Genomic DNA, 21,418 nt, shown 5'->3' on the forward strand with positions numbered 1-21,418 from the left:
GCAGCTGGGATTACAGGCACCTGCCACCACACCCAGCTCATTTTTGTATTTTTAGTAGAGATGGGGTTTCACTGTATTGGTCAGGCTGGTCTCGAATTTTTGGCGTCAAGGGATATCTACCTGCCTTGGCCTCCCAAAATGCTGTTGATATGGAAGTGGAGAAGGGAAGTACTGGGAAAGGAAGGACATGGTCCCTGGTGAGGCTCCACCCTGTGGACCTCGCTGAGGACAGGCACTCTCACCTTGGTGCCTAAATGTTGCATTTCCCAAGACTACCCTGGCCTGCCACACCTCTATCCTGTGCCTATAAAAACCCCCAAGACCCTAACAGGCAGCCATACAAGTGGCTGGAGGTGGAGAGGGATACATCGGGGGAAGAAGACACAAGCGGCTGGATGTCGAGAGGTCGTGGAAGGGAGCCGCCGTGGGAAGAGCTCACGGACAGACGCTGGCGCGCCCGCAGGCCATCCACTGACAGAACCAGGCAGAGTTCAGCCGGGGCAGTGGGAGGAGAGCCCAGGCCGCTGAGCAGCCCGACTCCAGGGGAAAGCCATTTCCTTCTGGCTCTCCATCTGCAGACAGCTTCTTCCACTCAGTAAAACCTGGCACTCATTCTCCAAGCCCACGTGTGATCCGATTTTTCCCGCACGCCAAGGCAAGGACCCCGGGATACAGAACGCCCTGTGTCCTTGCGATAAGGCAGGGGTGTAACTGAGCTGACTAACAGGAGCTGCCTATGGACGCTAAACTAAAAGAGCACCCTGTAACACACGCCCCCCAGGGCTTCAGCTGTAAGCATTCACCCCTAGACACTGCCGTGGTGGGGGCGGGGGTCGGAGCCCCACAGTCTGCCCGTCTGTATGCTCCCCTAGAGGTCAGAGCGGCGGGGCACTGAAGAAGCCAGCCACACCTACATCACATGCCCTGCAAGGGGTACAAAGGAAGGAAGTTTTCCTGTTTCACTGGGATTACAGGTATGAGCCACCGTGTGGGCTTTTAACGTCTTCAATATACTGGGTTTTTTGTTTGTTTTTTGAAATGCAGTTTCACTCTGTCACCCAGGCTGGAGTGCAATGGTGTGATCTCAGCTCACTGCAACTTCCGCCACCCGGGTTCAAGCGCTTCTCCTGCCTCAGCCTCCTGAGTAGCTGAGATTACAGTGTCCACCACCACACCAGGCTAATTTTTTGTATTTTTAGTGGAGATGGGGTTTCACTATGTTGGTCAGGCTGGTCTCCAACTTCTGATCTCGTGCCTTGACCTCCCAAAGTGCTAGGACTGTAGGCATGAGCCACCATACCTGGCCAATATACTGTTTCTTTTGTTTGTTTGTTTAAACAAAGCTTCTCTTGGCTGGGCACAGGAGCACGGTGGCTCACACCCATAATCGCAGCACCTTGGGAGGCCAAGACAGTCGGATCACCTGAGGTGATTGAGACCAGCCTAGCCAACATCGTGAAACGCTGTCTCTACTAAAAATACAAAAAAAACTAGCCAGGCATGGTGGTGCAGGCCTGTAATCCCAGCTACTCGGGAGGCTGAGGCATGAGAATCACTTGAACTGGAGAAGCAGAGGTTGCAGTGAGCCGAAATTTCATCATTGTACTCCAGCCTGGGTGATAAGAGTGAAATTGCGTTTCAAAAACAAAACAAAACCACGAAGCCTCTCTCCTGAATACAGAACCAAGTCAAAATTACTTCGCATACCTTCCAACTACCCATTGTACTTGATTGCACTTCCCTTTCTGCTCATTTTCTGCCTCTGGATCGATGGCAGCCTGTGGCTCACCACACTAGACAGCTTGTTTATTTCAACTAGCTGTGTGTGTTTATGGCTTTGTTCCTTACTCAGGCTTTTCTCTTAGGCATATCTTTCTAAACGTTCTTCATCTTTTTTTTTATTCACTCATTCCAGCAAAGACGTGTTGACTTGTACTCTGTGCCAGATGCCAGGCTTGGGTGCTAGGTTACCATGGTAAGAAGGTAAATGCTTGTTTAAGGGTCTTTCTGTAAGTGAGAGGCATTTACAGTCTAGGCTAAAACATTATCTCTTCTAGAATTCTCTGTTCTCTTTCCAGTTCTGAGATTCATCTTAGAACTCCCACAGTCTTCCTCCTGCCCCTCCAACCCCAGCCTCCTCCCCTCCCCTCTCCTTTCCTTTTTTTTTTTTTTTTTTTGAGAAAAGGTTGTGCTCTATAGCTCAGGCTGGAATACAGTGGTGTGATTATCACTGTGGCCTCAAACTCCTGGGCTCAAGTGATTCTTCTGCCTCAGCCTCTTGAGTACCTGGGATTTCAGGTGCGTGCAACTATGCCAGGCTACTTAAAAAAATTTTTTTTTTCCTTTTTTTAGAGACAGGGTCTCACTGTGTTGCCCAGGCTGATCTCACACTCCTGGCCTCAAGCAATCCTCCTGCTTCAGCCTCCCAAAGTGTCAAGATCACAGACATGAGTGACCACACTCAGCAGCCCCTTATTTCTTAAACCTTTCTCACAGCACATTCCACAGCATGCCTTTCTTTCTTTCTTTTCTTTCTTGAGATGAAGCCTCACTCTGTTGCCCAGGCTGCAGTGCAATGGCGTGATCTTTGCTTACTGCAACCTCCGCCTTCTGGGATCAATAGATTCTCCTGCCTCAGTCTCCCAAGTAGCAGAGCTTCCAGGCATGTGCCACCACGTCCAGCAAATCTATAGCATGCCTTTTTATCATGATTATTTGAGTATGAGCTACCTGCTTCCTGTAGGGAATGTATGGATTTATCTATGCATTATATGGACACTAAAGAAATGCTTGCATTTATCTGAATAAATGGATGAAGAAGTTAAAAAAAGTCTACATATTAGGTAGACCGTATATATTGTATCTATTTGGGATAGTCCAAATGATTAACAACTAAATTAAGAATGGAAAGGGCACTAACCTTATATATTCTTTAACAGTCAGTAGCTTTAGATAAAAAAGACTTTCGAATGGGCAAAAAGCATCCCTGCAGCCTGCAAAGATTTAACATCTTTATAAGAAATAGCAATTTACATTATTTATAAGGAAGCTATTGAAATTACTTAGCCTTGTCAGACACAGTAGTTGCACAGCTCCATTCTTTCATTACAGTGAAAAGAATAAAGCAAAATGACAAGAAAATAGAAAAGATATTATAATGGCTGTATCTAATTACAAGGAAGATAACACCTCTAAAATGTTAAAAATGCCTTGAATTCCATTTATTTCTTTATTATTTATTTATTTATTTTTCAGACAGGGTCTCCCTCTGTTGCCCAGGCTGGAGCGCCGTGGTGTGATCTTGCCTCATTGTAACCTCTGCCTTCTGGCTTCAAGTGATTCTCCTGCTTCAGCCTCCTGAGTAGCTGGGATTACAGGCCTGTGCCACCATGCCTGGCTAGTTTTTGTATTTTCAGTAGAGTCAGGGTTTCAACATGTTGGCTAGGCTTGTCTTGAACTCCTGACCTCAAGTGATCCATCCACCTCAGCCTCCCCAAGTGCTGGAATTATAGGCATGAGCCACTGCACTCAGCCAATTCAATTTAAACTAAATAAAATGTAATCTTCCATCTTATCATAATGATGAGTCAGAATATAACACCCATTTAAATATTCAGACAAATTTCCAAAAACTACTGCAAGTTAAGCATTGTTAGCTTTAGTCCGTGCAAGGAGGAAGGTGACTAAGATGCAATGTTTCATAATTCAGGTATTTCAATTTAGTCACATTTTCTTTTACCAGTGACTTTGAAATGTAAGTGTCTGCACTATGAGAAAGTTTGTGAGAGTATCCAGATTAGAGGGAAAAACACCACTTTGTCTTTTTTCTTTCCTCTTCTGTGACCACTTTAATTTTATCTTGCTGTTTCACTTCCATCAATATAATAGATAGCACTCAGTGGCAAATTACGCCAGTTTTTGATCTGCAATGGACAAATCTGCCATGTGAGAACAAGAAAAAGATGAGGAAAAAAAGAGAATTTACCAAGCTGACTTTTAAAAAAGCCTATTAATATTTTAGTAAACGCCCAGTGATGAATTCTTTCTCTAGGACTACATTCTTTAAAGGCTTAAAATTTTCATTGCTCACTTAGAGAACAAGATAAAATCTTTGTTGATCAAAGGATGATATCTACATCCTGATTAGAGAATTGGACTCCTACAGTGAGGTGTCATTGCATCTCACTGCTTGCCAGGAAGGTTCTCTGGTTATAATTACCTGCCCCGATGAGCAAAATATCCTTCAAAGAATATTAGGGTACAGTAGACATGACATATTAGGCCAGCCTCACAAATTAGCACAGGCCCACAGAGCCTGCATGAAATTAGGTCAGACTTAAAGATATCAGGCTGTGGTCCAATAAGCTTATTAATCTGAAATGGAAAATTGGGTTCACAGGGTGTTAGGGTCACTGTCTTTATTTAAGTGTGATAGAACTGGTAATAATTTTCAGGATTAAAGAGCAATTTTTCTAAGCCACCAAATATTGCTGGTCCATCTCTTAATTTATGCTGTTGCATAATTTATAAGAAAAGAAGCTTCTCTATTTGCTCAAAACTCATACTTTAATAAATTCAACCCTGACTATTGCCTATAATAAACAGGGAAAGAATAAATTCCCCAGGCAGTTCCCTGGAGGCCTGTAGTTTCCCCATCAGAAGTAAAGTCTCTTAACCGTGTTTAAAATGCAAAGTATTTTGAGAGTTAACACTTCAAAACACTGGTATGTATTAATGTCCTTTGCTCAAGGTTGAGCAAAATGCACATTAATTTAGAATACAGAGATAACTAAAGTGAGGCTGGAATATGCATAAATAGATATCACAATTATTAGAGGGACAGGCATCATGTCCACAGTTACAGACCTCAAGTTACAAATAGAGGAGACTGGATCAGTTACATAGGCAGTACTCCCTGGCTATCTGTGGGACACTAGTTCCAGGACACCTGTAGATACCAAAATCTGCGGATGCTCAAGCCTCTGATAGGAAATGCTGTAGTATTTGCATATAACCTATGCACATCCTTCATGATGTTTTAAATCATCTCTAGGTAACTAGTAATACCTAATATAGTATACATGCTATGTAAATAGTTGTATATGGTATCTTGTGTTATTGTTGTGTTATTTCTAATTTTTTTTGGAATATTTACTGTCTGTAGTTGCTTGAATCCACAGATGAAGAACCCGAGATTCGGAGGGCCAACTGTATTTAATTCTTAAACTGCTTGCCAGATATTTCCCTAATTTCAATTTGATTAATAATCTTGTTTTGGGGAGTGATCAATACAGCTTTTTTATTTTGAGCACAGGCTTTGGAGTCATAAGGTGAGGACCTGGTAGTCCCTGACACTACGGTTGTACTCTGACCTTTGTCAAATGACTTAACATCCTTGAGATTTGGTTTCCTAAACTGTGACATGGATATACTAATAGTAACCTACGTTGTAAAGTAGTTATGATGATTAAATGAGACAAATGAAAGTACGTGTTTCAAATGCTTAATGCCTGAAACATGTTAATGGTCATGGTCATCATCAGTATCGTTATTAAGTGGCCAACATGGATAAAGAGTGTGGATTTGTGATCTTAAATTTTCGGCTCTAATATTTGCTGGTACTCTGCTCAGAAAGTTCTTTGTTCGCATTTCATACAGCGGTGCCAGTGTGCAACCAGGCAACATAACCTCCAAAGGAGCATCATTCCTTTCTGGACCTGGTTCTTTCTCACTCTGCCCTCCAGGGGCCGCTGTGTTTCCCGGAAAGGGCGCGGGTTGCTCGGTTGCCACGAGACCGTCGCCAGGCAACCGCGTGTACACATAGACATTCCAGGCCTGCCGGGAGTGTCAATATGGCGGCGCAGGGCGCCCCCTCGAATTCTCCGTCGGATGAGTCCACCACCTCGGGGTTGCTGCCAGAACTGCCGTCAACCCCGCTCCTGACCTCCACCGTGATTAAGGAGTCAAACGGTAACTCCCGGTGCTCGCTGCTTCAGTGTACCTGCCCCGAGGACTCGTTGCCTATAGCCGTGTTTTATGGGCCGCTGGACGAGAAAAACCCGCTTCTGGTCTCCTGTGAGAAGGAGATCCGGGAGTTGTTAGGCTTTATGAGGAAAAAGAAGGCTTTTGCCACCGAGGAAGAGAAGCACGAATTCCGCCGGCGTTGGTAAGCGCTGGCAGGACGCTGGGGAGGGTACCAGCTGGAGGAGGGGACCCTGGAGAGGCCTTGAGGATGCAGGTGGTGGCCCAGAGCTGGTTCCGCGATGCAGATGCAGGGCCTGGCGGAAGGGTCCAGGAGAGAGAAACAAAGTTTAAGAAGTGGAGACTCGACTCGTCGCTCTTAACAATTCTTAATTCCTGGAAGATGTTATATCTTGGCTTCCTACTTAGGTCAAAATAAAAGTCTACACAGAAATGTTTCATAACTCACCATTTGATATTTGACCAGAAAAGAAAGATGGTAACATAAGTAGGAAAGAACCTTAAAAAAAAGTTCGCAGTTTTCAGTAATAACACAGTGACAGAACCCCCCAAAAAGCAAACAGTTGTGCAGAATGAATCACAAAATTAAGAAAAAGTCACTGTAATCCTAATAACAATATAAAAAGGAGTTAAAGTGCATGTGTTCATGGGCTGACATACTTAATTGTGTCAAGAACTGGCTTCATGAACCTAAGCTACCTCAAAGTTTTTCCTTTTTCTCCATATACAAATTGATATACTCACAACATGAAGTTGTGAAACCCTTGAGTGAGCCAAAAATGTATACATGAAGTATGTAATCCTATGAACATGTGCACTTTAATTCCTTTTTATATTATTAGGATTACAGTGACTTTTTCTTAATTTTGCGATTCATTCTGCACAACTGTTTGCATTTTTGAGGGTTGTTTTTCTTTTTGAGACCGAGTCTCGCTCTGTTGCCAGGCTGAAGTACAGTGGCGCGATCTCGGCTCACTGCAACCTCCGCTTCCCGGGTTCAAGCCATGCTGGGTTCAAGCAATTCTTCTGCCTCAGCCTCCGGAGCAGCTGGGACTACAGGTGTGCCACCACACCCAGCTAATTATTATTTTATTTTTATTTTTTTAGTAGAGATGGGGTTTTACCATATTAGGCTGATCTTGAACTTCTGATCTAGTGATCCACCCACCTTGGCCTCCCAAAGTGCTGGGATTACAGGCATGAGCCACTGTGCCCGGCTGCCTTTTTGGAGGTTCTGTCATCATGTCATTACTGTAAACTTTTTTCAGAGTTATTTCCTGCTTATGTTACCATCTTTTCTGGTTAAATTCGTTGCAAACAACAGTAGAAATGTTCAGTTTCTCTTCCTCCAAAGGTAAACAAGTGGCAAAGAATACCAGAATAGTGAATAGTTTTAACTTACATTTTTTTCCTCATGCATTTAATATGAATATAGCGAAACCCAGTCTCCACTAAAATACAAAACTTAGGTGGTGCATGGCTGTAATCCCAGCTACTCAGGAGTCTGAGTCAGGAGAATTGATTGAACCTGGGAGACGGAGGTTGCAGGGAGTTGGGATCTTGCCACTACACTCCAGCCTGGGCAACAGAGCAAGACTGTCTCAAAAAAAAAATAATAAAATATTTTCCATTCATGCATTTAACAATGATTTATTAAGCACATACTGTATATCAAGTATTGTTCAAGGAACTGGAAAAACATCAAGTTAACAAAACATATAAAAATCTATGTCCTTATGGAGCATATGTTTTTGTGAGTATAAACAACCACTAAACAAGTATGTAAGTAAATTTTGCAAGGAGATGACCGCTAGGGAGAAAAATAGAACTGGCAGTGGGGATGGAGGATATGAGATGAATGTTGCAATTTTTTATTTTTATTTTTTGAGACAGAGCCTTGCTCTTGTTGCCCAGGCTGGACTGTAATGGCACAATCTCAGTTCACTGCAGCCTCTGCCTCCTGGATTCAAGTGATTCTCCTGCCTCAGCCTCCCAAGTAGCTGGGATTACAGGCACCTACCACCACGCCCTGCTAATTTTTGTATTTTTAGAAGAACGGCATTTATCTACGTTGGCCAGGCTGGTCTCGAACTCCTGACCTCGTGATCTGCCTGCCTTGGCCTCCCAAATTACTGGGATTACAGGCATGAGTTACTGTGCCAAGCCAATTTTATCTGTTTTTTTCAGACAGGTTCTCACTCTATTACACAGGCTGGGATGCAGTGGTTCAAACCTGTCTCACTGAAGCCTTGAACTCCTGGCTTCAGGGATCCTCCCACCTTGACCTCCCAAAGTATTGGGATTACAGGCATGAGCCACCGTACGTGGCCTGAGTGCTGTAATTTTAAATGGGATTGTGGGAAGCATGATTAGGGAAGGTCAGGAAAAGTCCCTTTTGAGAAAGATAAGAAAGATATATGGGAGCAATTGATGAGGATTTTTGTGCAAAGAGGAGGTCACACAGGGAGAATGGCAGATGGGAAAGACCTGGGGTGGGATTGTGATTTTGGGAAGAGCAAGAGGGAGGGAGATCAAGAGTTTAATTTTATAAAACTTGAGATGCGATTCGGCATCCAAATGGAGCTATCATGTAGGTAATTGGACATTTGAATCTGAAAGTCAGATGAGACCTACATTTGGGATTCCTATGATATTTAAATCATGACACCGGATGAATAGCTAAGGGAGTGTGTGTATAAATGGAGAAAGGAAGAGTCCAAGGATTGATTCCTGGGTTGCTCCAACATGGATAGAAAGAAGGAATATGAAGAAACCAACAGAGACTAAGAAGGAGCAGCCAGGGAGGTAGGAGGAAAACCATTAAGTGCCTGGTGTACTGGAAGCAGGTAGAGAAAGTATTTCAGGAAGAAAGGAATGATCAACTGTGGCAAATCCTGCTGACTGGCCAAGTAAGATGAGAACCAAGAATTGACCAAGGAGAGCCTATTATATACCTAGTCTACCTGACTGATTGATTTAGAGGGAGTCTCACTGTACTCCAGGCTGGAGTGCAGTAGTGTGTTCTCAGCTCACTGCAACCTCTGCCTCCCAGGTTCAAGTGATTCTTGTGCCTCAGCCTCCTGAGTAGCTGGGACTACAGGTACGTACCACCATGCCTGGCTAATTTTTGTATCTTTAGTAGAGATGGGGTTTCGTCATGTTGGCTAGGCTGGTCTCAAAACTCCTGACCTCAGGTGATCTACCCACCTTGGCCTCCCACATTGCTGGGGTTACAGGCTTGAGCCACTGTGCTAGGCCTATACATTTATATTTAAATAGTTCCCATCTTTGTACTTCACTTCCCATCTCCATTACCAGCATTCTAGTCCAAACCACCACCATTTCACATTTTCCCTGCAGCCACTCTATCTCAAATCTGTTCTTCACCTAGCAGTCAGGGTGATCTTTATAAATCCGATCTAACGTCTTTCTCTTGCTTCCCATTGCTTTTGGAATACACTTCAGAATTCTGATACTCTCCAGGGGCTGAGGTTTTGACCCTGTCTGCCTTTCTCAGCTCAGCTCATCCCTCAGTTTTCTCTCAGGACTTGCCAGAGAAACAGGTCCACTGTTTCTCATCCCAGAGCCTTTATATTTGCTGTCTTTGTTGTCTGAATGTTCTTTCCCAAGCTTTTCAGAAATCTAGCTCCTCTTCTTTCAGGCCTCAGCTCAGTTGGCACATTCTTACAGTGGCCTTTCCTATCTAATGCAGAGTCACTCAGATGTTTATATTTTTTAATTGATTTGTTTTATTGTGTACTGTCTGTCTCCTTCATTAGGATGTAAGCTCCCTGGTGACTCTGGATAATTTGTCTCTCTTTCGTTGCTGTATTTCTGGCACTTAGCCTGGTTGGGACATAGTAAACATTCAATAAATATTTAGTATTGAAAGGATTCAAGAGTTACTATCCTTGGCCGGCATGGTGGCTCACGCCTGTGATCTCAGCACTTTCAGAGGCCGAGGTAGGAAGATATCCGAGATCAGGAGTTTGAGATCACCCTGGCCAACATGGCGAAACTCTGTCTCTACTAAAAAATACAAAAATTAGTTGGGCGTGGTGGTGCATGCCTGTAATTCCAGCTACTCGGGAGGCTGAGGCAGGAGAATCGCTTGAACCCAGGAGGTAAAAGTTGCAGGTGCGCCAAAATTGCACCACTGCACTCCAGCCTGGGTGATGATGAGACTCTGTCTCAAAAAAAAAAAAAACCCCACAAGGGTTATTATCCTTATATTCTCAGTAATTATGAATATTACATATAGGAAAGTAGACATGGGCCAATCTGTAAGTACAGCATCTGCACCATCCTTAAAAAGACTAATAATCACAAGTGTTGGATTGACATGTGCCTTAATCCAGCCTCTCACACAATTTAGGCCTTTATTTATACAACAGTTTTTACTGAGCACCTGCTATGTGTGAGGCCGTGTACTAGACACTGGTTACACAATGGTGAACAAAATAGAATGGGAATCAGCACTCATGGAGCTTAGAGTCTAGAGAGGGAGATAGACTTTTCATGAGTCATTAGTTAATATGCTAATAACAAATGCTATGAAAGTAACTGCTGAGCACTTACATGTGTCAGGTGTCCTACTAGGTACTGTGGCTACAGCAGTGAACCAGACAAAAATCTCTGCCTTCTTAGAGTTGTCTAGAGAGGGAACTAGACAATAAACATGAAGTAGGTATATTTTATGGTAACTTGGAAATGATAAATGCAGCCGGGTGCAGTGGTTGACATCTGAAATTCCAGCCCTTTGGGAGGCCAAGGCAGGTGGATCATGAGGTCAGGCGTTTGAGAACAGCCTGGCCAACATAGTGAAACCCCGTCTCTACTAAAAATAAAAAAATGACCTGGGCGTGATGTTGGGTGCCTGTAATCCCAGCTACTCGGGAGGCTGAGGCATGAGAATCGCTTGAACCTGGGAGGAGGAGGTTGCAGTGAGCGGGGATTGCGCCACTGCACTCCAGCCTGGGCAACAGTGTAAGACTCTGTCTCAAAAAAAAAAATTATAAATGCTAGAGAGAAAAAGAAGATAATCTATTCCCATTAGAAATTTAAAAAGGAGACGTTGCGGAGTGGAAGACAGGAAGTTGCAATTTTCAGTAAGGTGGTCAGAGTAGATGACACTTAAAGCAGAGGCTTAAAGAGAATATGGTGGGGACTTGCTTTCAAATGAGTGGTAAGGGAGGTGCCACTGAGCTGAGATTAGAAGGATGCCAGGGAGTTGACTACCAAACGGAGAGAATAAATGGGGAGAATAATTCAGGAAGGTCCTTGGCAGAACAGATCCGTTCCTACTTTGGAGGAATGGATGGAATCCCATTTAGCAGAAGCACAGTGAAAGAGGTACAACAGCATGAGGTGATATTTAGAGGAATAATAGGGCTTTGGAAGATTTTAGAGGCCATTTTAAAGAGTTTCCATTTATTCCATTGGGTAGTTTTGGAAAGGGATTACCCTTATGTAATTTTTTTTGAGACTGTCTCATTCTGTTAACCAGGCTGGAGTGCAGTGTGCGCACACTGCAACCTCTGCCTGAAGGGTTCAAGCGATTCTCCTACCTCAGCCTCCCAGGTACCTGGGATTACAGGCACCTGCCACCATGCTCGGCTAATTTTTGTGCCACACCCAGCCCAATTTTTGTTTTAAGATATTATTCTGATGATCATGTCCAAAGGGAGCAAGAATAGCAGTGTAGAGACCAGTTAAAAGCATAGGATGTAGGAGTTGCTTTTATTTGACAGATGTTATTTTATTTTTATTTATTTGTTTTTTTGAGATGGAGTCTTGCTCTGTTGCCAGGCTGGAGTGCAGTGGCACAATCTCAGTTTACTGCAATCTCTGCCTCCTGGGTTACAGTGATTCTCCTGACTCCCGAGTAGCTAGGACTACAGGTGCGCACCACTGTGCCCAGTGAATTTTTGTGTTTTTAGTAGAGACAGGGTTTCACCATGTTGGCAGGATGGTCTCGATCTCTCGACCTCGTGATCTGCCTGTCTTGGCCTCCCAAAGTGCTGGGATTACAGGTGTGAGCTACCACACCCAGTCGACAGCTGGTTATTTTTTATATCAAAATGTGTTAATCCTTATAACTATGGAAACTTCTATAAGCATAAAATTCATAGCATTTACAATATAAATTATTGGTGTACCAGAAATGTCTTTAAGAGTGTGATACAAAAAAAAAAAAGAGTGTGATACATTTTTAAAAATGTGCTTTTTGCTATAAGCACCTAGATTGAGATATTCTGCTTCTACAGTTATGATTTTCTTTTCTTTTTTCTTTTTTTTTTTTGAGACAGAGTCTTACTCTGTTGCTCAGGCTGGAGTGCAGTGGCCCGATCTTGGCTCGCTGCTATGTCCGCCTCCTGGGTTCAGGCAATCTGGCTATTCTTATACCTCAGCCTCCTTGGTAGCTGGACTACAGGCACGTGTCACCACGCCTGGCTAATTTTTGTATTTTTAGTAGAGACAGGGTTTTGAGATGTTTCCCAGACTGGTCTTGAACTCCTGACCTCAAGTGATCTGCCCTCCTTGGCCTCCCAAAGTGCTGGGATTACAATCATGAGCCAGCTCGCCTGGCAATTTTAAATTTTAGGACATTCTACGTATCTAGCAACAGCCAACAGTCCCAAGTACATTAGCATTTTCTTCTCAAATGATGTACATTCTATAGTATATATTATATATATGTGTACATTCTGTATTGTATATTATATATAGTATATATTATATAGTTTAATCATTATGTAAGCTATTCCCAGTGAGCAGCCTTAACCTGAATTTAGGGTTCAACAGGAAAAGGCATTTTTTTTCTTTCTTATTATATAATCGTGATTGATTTAACAAAGCTGGTATTTTTCTTTTATGAGTAACAAAGCTAGTCATCATCTCATCTTTAGGGTTTAGAAGAATTATGTATTTCATTTGCATAATTTAAGAATTCTAGTAAGACTTGGTGAATTTCTTGGATTCATTATATTTATTGAAATACCGTGGCATTTCATGAAGCAGCAAATGAAAGTAAAAGAGGAATAAAGCAAACACCTCTCCCTTTTTAAATGTCTGTGGTTTATATTTGCCATGTTTATTTGGCATTGTTATTTATTGCTTGGTGCATGCATATATTTTTCTACCTAAATATTTTTTTAATCGGTTCACGAAGGCAGGGATGCCTTTTCTTTGTCACTCAATCAATGACTCAATCAGTATTATTACCCAAATGAATTAATTGACAGGTTTCTGTTTAGATGTTTCATTATTGCTGAAGTGTGTAATATCATAAGTATTCAAGCCCTCTTCAGTTCTTAGGTTTAGGTCCTGTATTAGCCAGCTCAGGCTGCCATAACAAAATACCATAGACTGGGTGACTTAAACAACAGAAATTTATTTATTTTTCACAGTTCTGGAAGCTGGACGTCCCAGATCAAGGTCCAGCAGAGTTGGTTTCAGTGCTAAAAAGAAATGAGCTATTGAGCCATGTAAAGACATGGAGGAAACTTAGATGCATATTACTAAGTGAAAGAAGCCAATCTGAAAAGCCTACCTACTATATGATTCCAACTGTGTGACATTTTGGAAAAGGCAAAACTATGGAGACAGTAAAAATATCAGCGGTTAACAAGGATTGAGGGGGAAATGAGGGATGAGTAGTAAGTGGAGCACACAGGATTTTTAGGGTAGTAAAACTTCTCTGTGATGTTTTCATGGTAGATAGACGTTATATACATTTCTCCAAACCCATGGAATGGATGCCACCAAGAGTGAACCCTAGACTATGGACTTTGGGTGATAATGATGTGTCAGTGTAGGTTCCTCGTTACAAGGTACCACTCTAGCGGAGATGTTGATAATGGGGAGGGCTGTGCATGTTTGGGGGCACAGGGTATATATGGGAAATCTCAATACCTTCTCAATTCTGTTGTGAACTAAAAACTACTCTAAGTAAAGTATCTAAAAAAAGAATGCATATGTCACATATACACCATGGAATACTATGCAGCCATAACAGGGTTGAGTTCATGTCCTTTGCAGGTACATGGATGAAGCTGGAAACCATTATTCTCAGAAAACTAACACAAGAACAGAAAACCAAACACCATATATTCTCAATCATAAGTGGGAGTTGAACAGTGAGAACACATGGACCCAGGAAGGGGAGCATCACCCACTGGGGCCTCTTGGGGGGTGGGGGACTAGGGGAGGGATATCATTAGGAGAAATACCTAATGTAGATGATGGGTTGGTAGATGCAGCAACCACCACAGCACCTATGTAACGAACCTGCATGTTCTGCACATGTACCCAGAACTTAAAGTATAATAAAAAAAATTTTAAAAACACATGTAAAGGGCTACAATCAGTTCTTGGCACATAGGAAACAATAATTTTAACTGTAATTACATTTATTATTAATAATTGGACATTAAAAATAAGGCACATTGGAAAGGCTTAGCACAAGGTAAGTTTTAAAGGATTGCTTGTGAATTAACTGAAGTTTCCTGTAGACTTGACAGTGTTTTTTTATGATTTTTATAGTGCCACTTCTTTGTTTAATATCTGGACTAAATACGCCCCCAGGCTGCCAGCTGACTATTACAATGAAAAGCTTCTGAAGGTTGGAGATAGCCTTTGTCAAATGAAAGTAAGTGCCTCTGGAGGAAAGAGAACCAAAAAGAAATTCATGTGGCTAATTATTATTATTACAGTATTTACTCTGATACCATTCCTATTTTACATGTTTTGATTTTTTTCTTAGAAAAAAATAAATGAGTACATAAAAATTTTAATTAAGGCACAGTAACCAAAAAAAGTGTTGCTTTTTAGTTTTGTAGTTGAGATTTCCCAGAGGTGAGACATTCCTGGACAGACAGGCAGCTGGCTGTGGATGGGCAGGAGCGAGGCCAGGTTAACAGAGGGTGTGGTAGGCGCACAACAGGAAGTGCTGAATCATCATGTTCCTACCTTATACAAAGGAGCCCGGTTATCACTTCCTGTTGTTTTTCACATGGCTGGCCTTGCCCAGTGGTCAACCTTCAGGGCTCCTGGCCTTGCGGCTCTTTTGCCTGCTTCAGTGCCCTGTTTATTCAAGTCTTTCAACTCTTTCTTAATGTTTTGCTGTATATAATTACAACGGTTGTTCCATACACACCCTATTTCTTGCTCAGTATTGTACTGCAGGCTGAGTTTGTGCCCTACTTAATTTTAGTTCTGTCTGAATGCCTGGGTCTTGGAATGCTGTGGACTCGTGGACTTGGTTTGATGAGACCACAGCATGGCTGGGTTTTCCATTAATGATCATGTGAGTTTCCCCCTTAAACTCTGGCATAGGTCCAAATTATTCTAAGTTATATGAATGTCAGACAATGGGATTTTAGGCCAGCCGTGGGCAGTGTTTAGTGTTTTCTTAATCTTCAGTTTCTCAACTTCATTTTTTCCCCTCTGTTTCTATTTTCTGGACTTTAATCCTTTTGGTCTGAGAGACAAATTTACCAAATAGAGGATATGAGTGGTGGAACTTTCATAATGAAGAACTAAGTAAGATCTATTTTCCTGCCAAAACTAGAGAATAATCATAGTTCCATGTAAATGGACCATGTGGGTCTTAGAAACTTGAAAATACAGGCCTTGGTAAGCTACAAAAAAGAAACCCAGGTGAGATTCAACTTGTAAGCTTTATTCATGGAGGTGGAATAAAAGTTTCCACAAGAATTAGAAGACAGTCCGCTCTCCATCCTTATACTTTGCAGTATAAGAAGCTGGTAATGCAAATAAAAAGCACTGTTTGGGGTTGTTTGAGAAATCTGTGGGAGTGGAGTGGGTATTGGTGGAGGGAGGAGGGAGGTGTATGTTAGAAGCTGATAAAGCAAGTTAAAGAGGGCTAGTAGCTAAGGATTCAGAATGTTTTAGATAGAAAGGCCTAGATAGGATATTTTAAAATTTAATTAAAGGAACAAAAAAAGTTTTATCTACTTTTCACTGAAGGGAATGTTGGCCAGGCTGGGCATGGTGGCTCACGCCTGTAATCCCAGAACTTTGGGAGGCTAAGGAAGGCAGATGGCTTGAGCCCAGGAGTTTGAGACCAGCTGGGCAACATGGCGAAACCCTGTCTCTCCTTTTTTTTTTTCTTTTAAAGGTATTTATAATTCTGAAAATGAACTTGTTACTTTGGTTTCTAGGCTCTATTTTTATTTTAGTTGTAGTAAAGATCATCTTGTGGAATATTTGTTTTAATTTGAATTTATTATGTCAATCAAGTTAGAGCAGAAAAGATTCAAGATTAATTAGTGAGCAAAAAACTAATCAGGCCAGGCACAGTGTCTCACACCTGTAATCCCAGCACTTTGGGAGTCTGAGGTGAGTGGATCATGAGGTCAGGAGTTCAAGACCAGCCTGGCCAAGATGGTGAAACCCTGTCTCTATTAAAAATACAAAAATTAACCAGGCATGGTGGCGTGTGCCTGTAATCCCAGCTACTCTGGAGGCTAAGGCAGGAGAATTGCTTGAACTGGGACCTGAGAGGCGGAGGTTGCAGTGAGCTAAGATCTTGCCACTGCACGCCAGTCTGGGCTACAGAGCAAGACTCTGTCTCAAAAAAAAAAGAAAGAAATGTAAACATAACAGTGTTTGATTGTAGGTGCCTCCCAAGGGGCTAGGTAACTGGACAGGTGATGCATCTTGAAAGCACTGTTCATGTCCCCTCTTCCCTACCCTGAAACCCTCCAGGTAACCGAGCCCTGTGGGTTACAGAAATGGGGCATCTGATTCTGTAATGGGAACATAAGCATGAATTTGAATGAATAAAAATCCACTGCTCAGATGCTTTTTATTTGTCCTGATGCAACTTCAGAGTCTGTTGACAGTTGAAAGAGAGGCAGCTAGCTCACCTCACTCTGCATTTTTTCTTTTATGTTCTCTTCTTTGGTTCCCTCTTTCTTCTTCTCTTCCTTCCCCTCTCCCTCCCTCTCCCTTCCCTCCCTCCCCTCCCTCTCCCTGCACTCCCTCCCATCTGTCTTTCTTTTTCTTTTTCTCTTTTTTTCTTTCCCTCCTTTTCTCTTTCTCCCTTCCTTTCCTTCCTTTATTTTCCCTCTCCCTTCCTTTCCTTTCCCCCTCCCCTTCCCTTTCCTTTTCCTTCCCTTTCCCCCTCCCCTTCCCTTTCCCTTTCCTTCCCTTTCCCTCCCTCCCTCCCTCCCTCCCTCCCTTCCTTCCTTCCTTCCCCTTCCTTTGTCTCTCTTCCTTTCTTTTCTTTTTCAAGCCTATATGGTATCAGAGAAGCAAGACTACTCCTCCACCTCTCTGGGTATGTGAGTTATCATCATCTGATGATGCTGAATTTTGGAGCCTGGATTTTGAGTATATGTAGGTATTACCACACACAGTGCCATAGGAAGTATTCTCATCCTTGTGATCATGAGAGTCCCATCTCACTTAGGCTTTTGGTGATAAGCAGATGAAATAATGCACTTACTTTGTCTAGCGTAGTGCCTATGACTGCTGTGTTTTTGGAAAATGGTACTGGTAGCAATGGCATAATTGTAATAATCAACACTGATACCATTAATAATATGAATTTTACCTAATAATTATAAGTTAAATGATATTTTGAAATTTTAATCAAGTTCTCTTTTTATTTCAGGAATACAAACTGGCCCTTTTACAATGCTATGGAAGATATCTTCAGCAGTTCAGTACCAATTTTGATGAGAATAAAGTGGATGTAACTCAATTCAAAGCTGCCTTTTTCCCAAAAGGCTTTAGAGATAAAACTGCCGGACTTACAGTAAGATGAATGAGCAGCTAAAATAGCTATAATTTATGATTAGCTATGCAGTATATCTTTCAGTTGACCACTTCTAAATGTCTTTTGTTGGCTTAGCATAGCATCTAGCCAAGTGTTGTAAGTTGCTTAATAAATACATTCAGTGCTGGATAAGAAAGTGAACTTATTAAGCTTTGTAAGGATGCTTTGGAGACTAAGTCGCTGCAGTCACTCATTCATGTAGCAGATAGTTATTGTTACTTAATAACTAATATTTGTAGAGTGCTTTTAGTTTATAAAGTGCTTTGGAAAGTAAATTTGATAAAGTAATTTTATGAGTTACACACTATTATCCCTATTTTACAGAAAAGAAGAATAAAGCTTATCACATCGTGTAAAAAAGCGGCTCTTGAGATTAAACATAAATCTACTGATTTAAAAATTTTATACTTTATTTCTAGTATACCAGTATTTTGTTAATTACTACCATTGATTCGCTGGTTGAGCAGTTTCCATGTGCTAAGTACCCTTCTAAATACATTGTATGAATTATCATCTTGCAACCTCATTAAAGTCCTAAGAGGTGCCTCTTTTACAGATTAGGAAATGGAAGTTTCTTAGCCCACTTAAAGCAATGAGCAGGGCTGGTGTTTGAACTCTGATCAGACTAACTCTAAATTTATGTTACTTCAAACTGAGGACTATTCAAGGCCTAGGGAACAGTATGTGATTAATAAGCAGAAAATCCCAAGGCCTGTTTGGGGGACCACTGAACACTTCAGTTTGGCTGTACCATAGGTACATGAATGAGAATACTGGGCAATGTAGGTTGGCACCCCACTGGGGGAAAAGGTCTCTCCTACTCCCCTCTTTGTAGCCTTGACCTCCTGCCTTCTGCTTTTTGCTTTTCACACTTTGCCAGAATTCGTTCTTTTTTTTTTTTTTTTTAGACAGAGTCTTTCTGTGTCACACAGGCTGGAGTGCATTGGTGAGATCTTGGCTCACTGCAACCTCTGCCTCCCGGGTTCAAGTGATTCTCCTGCCTCAGCCTCCTTAGCAGCTGGGATTACAGGTGCATGCCACCATGCCCAGCTAATTTTTATATTTTTAGTAGAGATGGGATTTCACCAGGTTGGTCTGGCTGGTTTCAAACTCCTGACCTCATGATCCACCTGCCTGAGCCTCTCTGAAAGTGCTGGGATTACAGGCGTGAGCCACCATGCCTGGCCAATTAATTTCTGAAGTAGAAATCTGTCATTTTGTTCCACTACCCAGTGACTTTGCCTTTTGGCTAAAGCCCAAATTCCTTGGAATATATGGAGTGCTCTCTACTTTTCTGAGCCTGAGTCACCCCTATAATGCCCTCACTTTTTTTTTTTTTGAGACAGAGTCTCTGTTGCCCAAGCTGGAGTGCAGTGTTGCAATCTTGACCCACTGCAACCTCTGCTTCCTGGGCTCAAGTGATTCTCCTGCCTCAGCCTCCTGAGTAGCTGGGATCATAGGTGCACACCACCATGCCCAGCTAATTTTTGTATTTTTAGTAGAGAGAGGGTTTCTCCATATTGACCAGACCATATTGGTCTCAAACTCCTGACTTCAAGTGATCTGCCTGCCTTGGCCATATTTTATTTTAAACCTTCTCATTCAACCTTACAAAAGATTTACAATTCAGTGACCAGAGCAGTCGCTTCAGTGCTGCATGAACCTAGATGCATGAGCTGGGAACTGTTTTCCCTCCTCCAAGAGTAGGGGCTGTTTTTTCCTTATCCTAGAGTCCCTGTTGCCTAGCAGAGTGTGGCTAATAGAGGTTTCTTGGCTAAATGCTCAAGAAACATTTATTGAGTGAATTGCGTAAATGGTTAAATCATGTCTGAATTAATAAAAAGTTAAAATGCCACTGGATGAGCTTACAACAATTGATTCAAATCTGTATTTTTGTAATAGGATTTTTGTATTTTTTTTGTTTTTGTTTTTGCTTTTAAATTTCTTTTGACTAAGGAAAGTTAGTCTTAAGTAAAGGGATGTTTTAAAGAAACCTGTCTATCATGTTTCTTTGTATACTAAGCTATTAAATTAGTTATCCACAATTGTTTCCAGTTTAGTTTTTTACATTTTGAGAAATGCTTTCCTAAGTTATTTCTATCTTTTTCTTCCTTTTTATTTTTGAGATGAAGTTTCACTCTTGTCACCCAGGCTGGAGTGCAATGGTGCGATCTTGCCTCACTGCAACCTCTGCCTCCTGGGTTCAAACAATTCTCCTGCTTCAGCCTCTTGAGTAGCTGGGATTACAGGCATTTACCACTGTGCCCATCTAATTTTTATATTTTTAGTGGAGAGAGGTTTCACCATGTTGGCCAGGCTTGTCTCAAAGTCTTGGCCTCGGGTGACTCACCCGCCTCAGCCTCCCTAAGTGCTGGGATTATAGATGTGAGCTCCCATGCCTGGCCAGTTATTTCTATTTCTATTTTTCCATGTGTTTCAGTTTCAAGCTTTGAGTGGCAAAAATATGTGCAACTACCAGCTGGTCTGTGACAGTGATGAAAACCTGCGGAATAAAGAATCCGTGGTCCAGTGTCTGCATATCTTGTCCTTCTTAAGGCTCATCATGCAGGTGGCTCTGCCACAGGAGCATCTATGCTGGATTATCTTCAATGGTACATGCTGATGTGTTTTATTTTCCATTGTGTCTTTCAGAAAGTTACTTCAATGCTAAGTTTGACAGTAGCTTGATTACCTTGTGATTTAAAACATACTCATTTCATAATAGGATGATTTTTTTTAACATTTGTATTACAGGTTTGTCCTCATAAACTGGGATGGATAAAGCATGTGGTTTTCATTGAGGAAAGGGTCAGAGGCTGTGGGAATAATCACTGTTGAGTGTTCAAAAAGCAGGGCTGCCGTTAATGAGTATGTATAAATAGAGAAGGGTCAAAGAACCAGTGCAGGTTAGATTGGTTCTAAGCATCACCCATTTATGGGCCCATTCCTCAAACAACTTGGCTTTGGGTTTCTACAAAGTGACCTCCTCCTACTGGTTTTTGAGCGAGGAGCACTGAGGAACACACACACACGTGCATGCACACATGGACGCGCGCGCACACACACACACACACACATATATATATATATATACATTATGTGTATGTCTAAAGAAATGAATCTTAGCTAAAAAATGTAATACTTGCTTTTCTCTAAAGTTGCAACTTACTGCATTGTTCTCTGGACAATAGATTTTTTGAAAGGAAAATACTAATGACAGTGTGTTTGATTTGTGTAAGCCAGGATCAAATAGCTTCAAGGAAACGTATTGGATTTTCCCTCATCCATGGCAACTGAAATTCTGTTTTCTAGCCTTTTCCTTTCTCACCCACCCCCAAATCATGTTTTGACATTTTGATTGAAATTAGACTTTACATTTGCTGCCAGAGATGAGGCTAGCTTTGTTGATATTTTTCAGTCCAGTGATTATTAAGCTTTTGTATCTGATCTTCCTCCAGAGATTCCACGTTCCCTGTGTCACCCACTGCCGTCACTCACACATCTGGGTAGGGACAGAGAAGGAGCAGCAGTTCCATGTTAGGCCCAGTGGTTGAGCCCTGTGGTCAGGTCTTGTTTGAGTGGTGGAAATGAGCTTGATTTCCTGTCTTTACTCCTTTTAATATCACAAGC

General features: G+C 41.9%; 1 protein-coding gene across 7 annotated transcripts in view; it reads left to right on the forward strand.

Annotated features, from left to right (window-relative positions):
• The first annotated feature begins 5,840 nt into the window (after positions 1-5,840).
• Positions 5,841-21,418, forward strand: part of CFAP54 (cilia and flagella associated protein 54) — a 363,952-nt gene continuing 348,374 nt past the window's right edge. For all 7 annotated transcript variants that reach the window (XR_013522378.1, XR_004728978.3, XR_013522376.1 and 4 more), the window contains exons 1-4: positions 5,841-6,166; positions 14,527-14,632; positions 17,624-17,767; positions 20,229-20,400. Coding sequence is in view for 2 of the 7 variants with exons in the window: in XM_017976307.4 (XP_017831796.4) it covers positions 5,853-6,166; positions 14,527-14,632; positions 17,624-17,767; positions 20,229-20,400 (736 nt within the window). In the remaining 5 variants the exon portion in view is untranslated. The remainder of the gene's footprint in view (positions 6,167-14,526; positions 14,633-17,623; positions 17,768-20,228; positions 20,401-21,418) is intronic.

This window comes from Callithrix jacchus, chromosome 9 (assembly GCF_049354715.1).
Source record: "Callithrix jacchus isolate 240 chromosome 9, calJac240_pri, whole genome shotgun sequence".
NCBI lineage: Eukaryota > Metazoa > Chordata > Mammalia > Primates > Cebidae > Callithrix > Callithrix jacchus.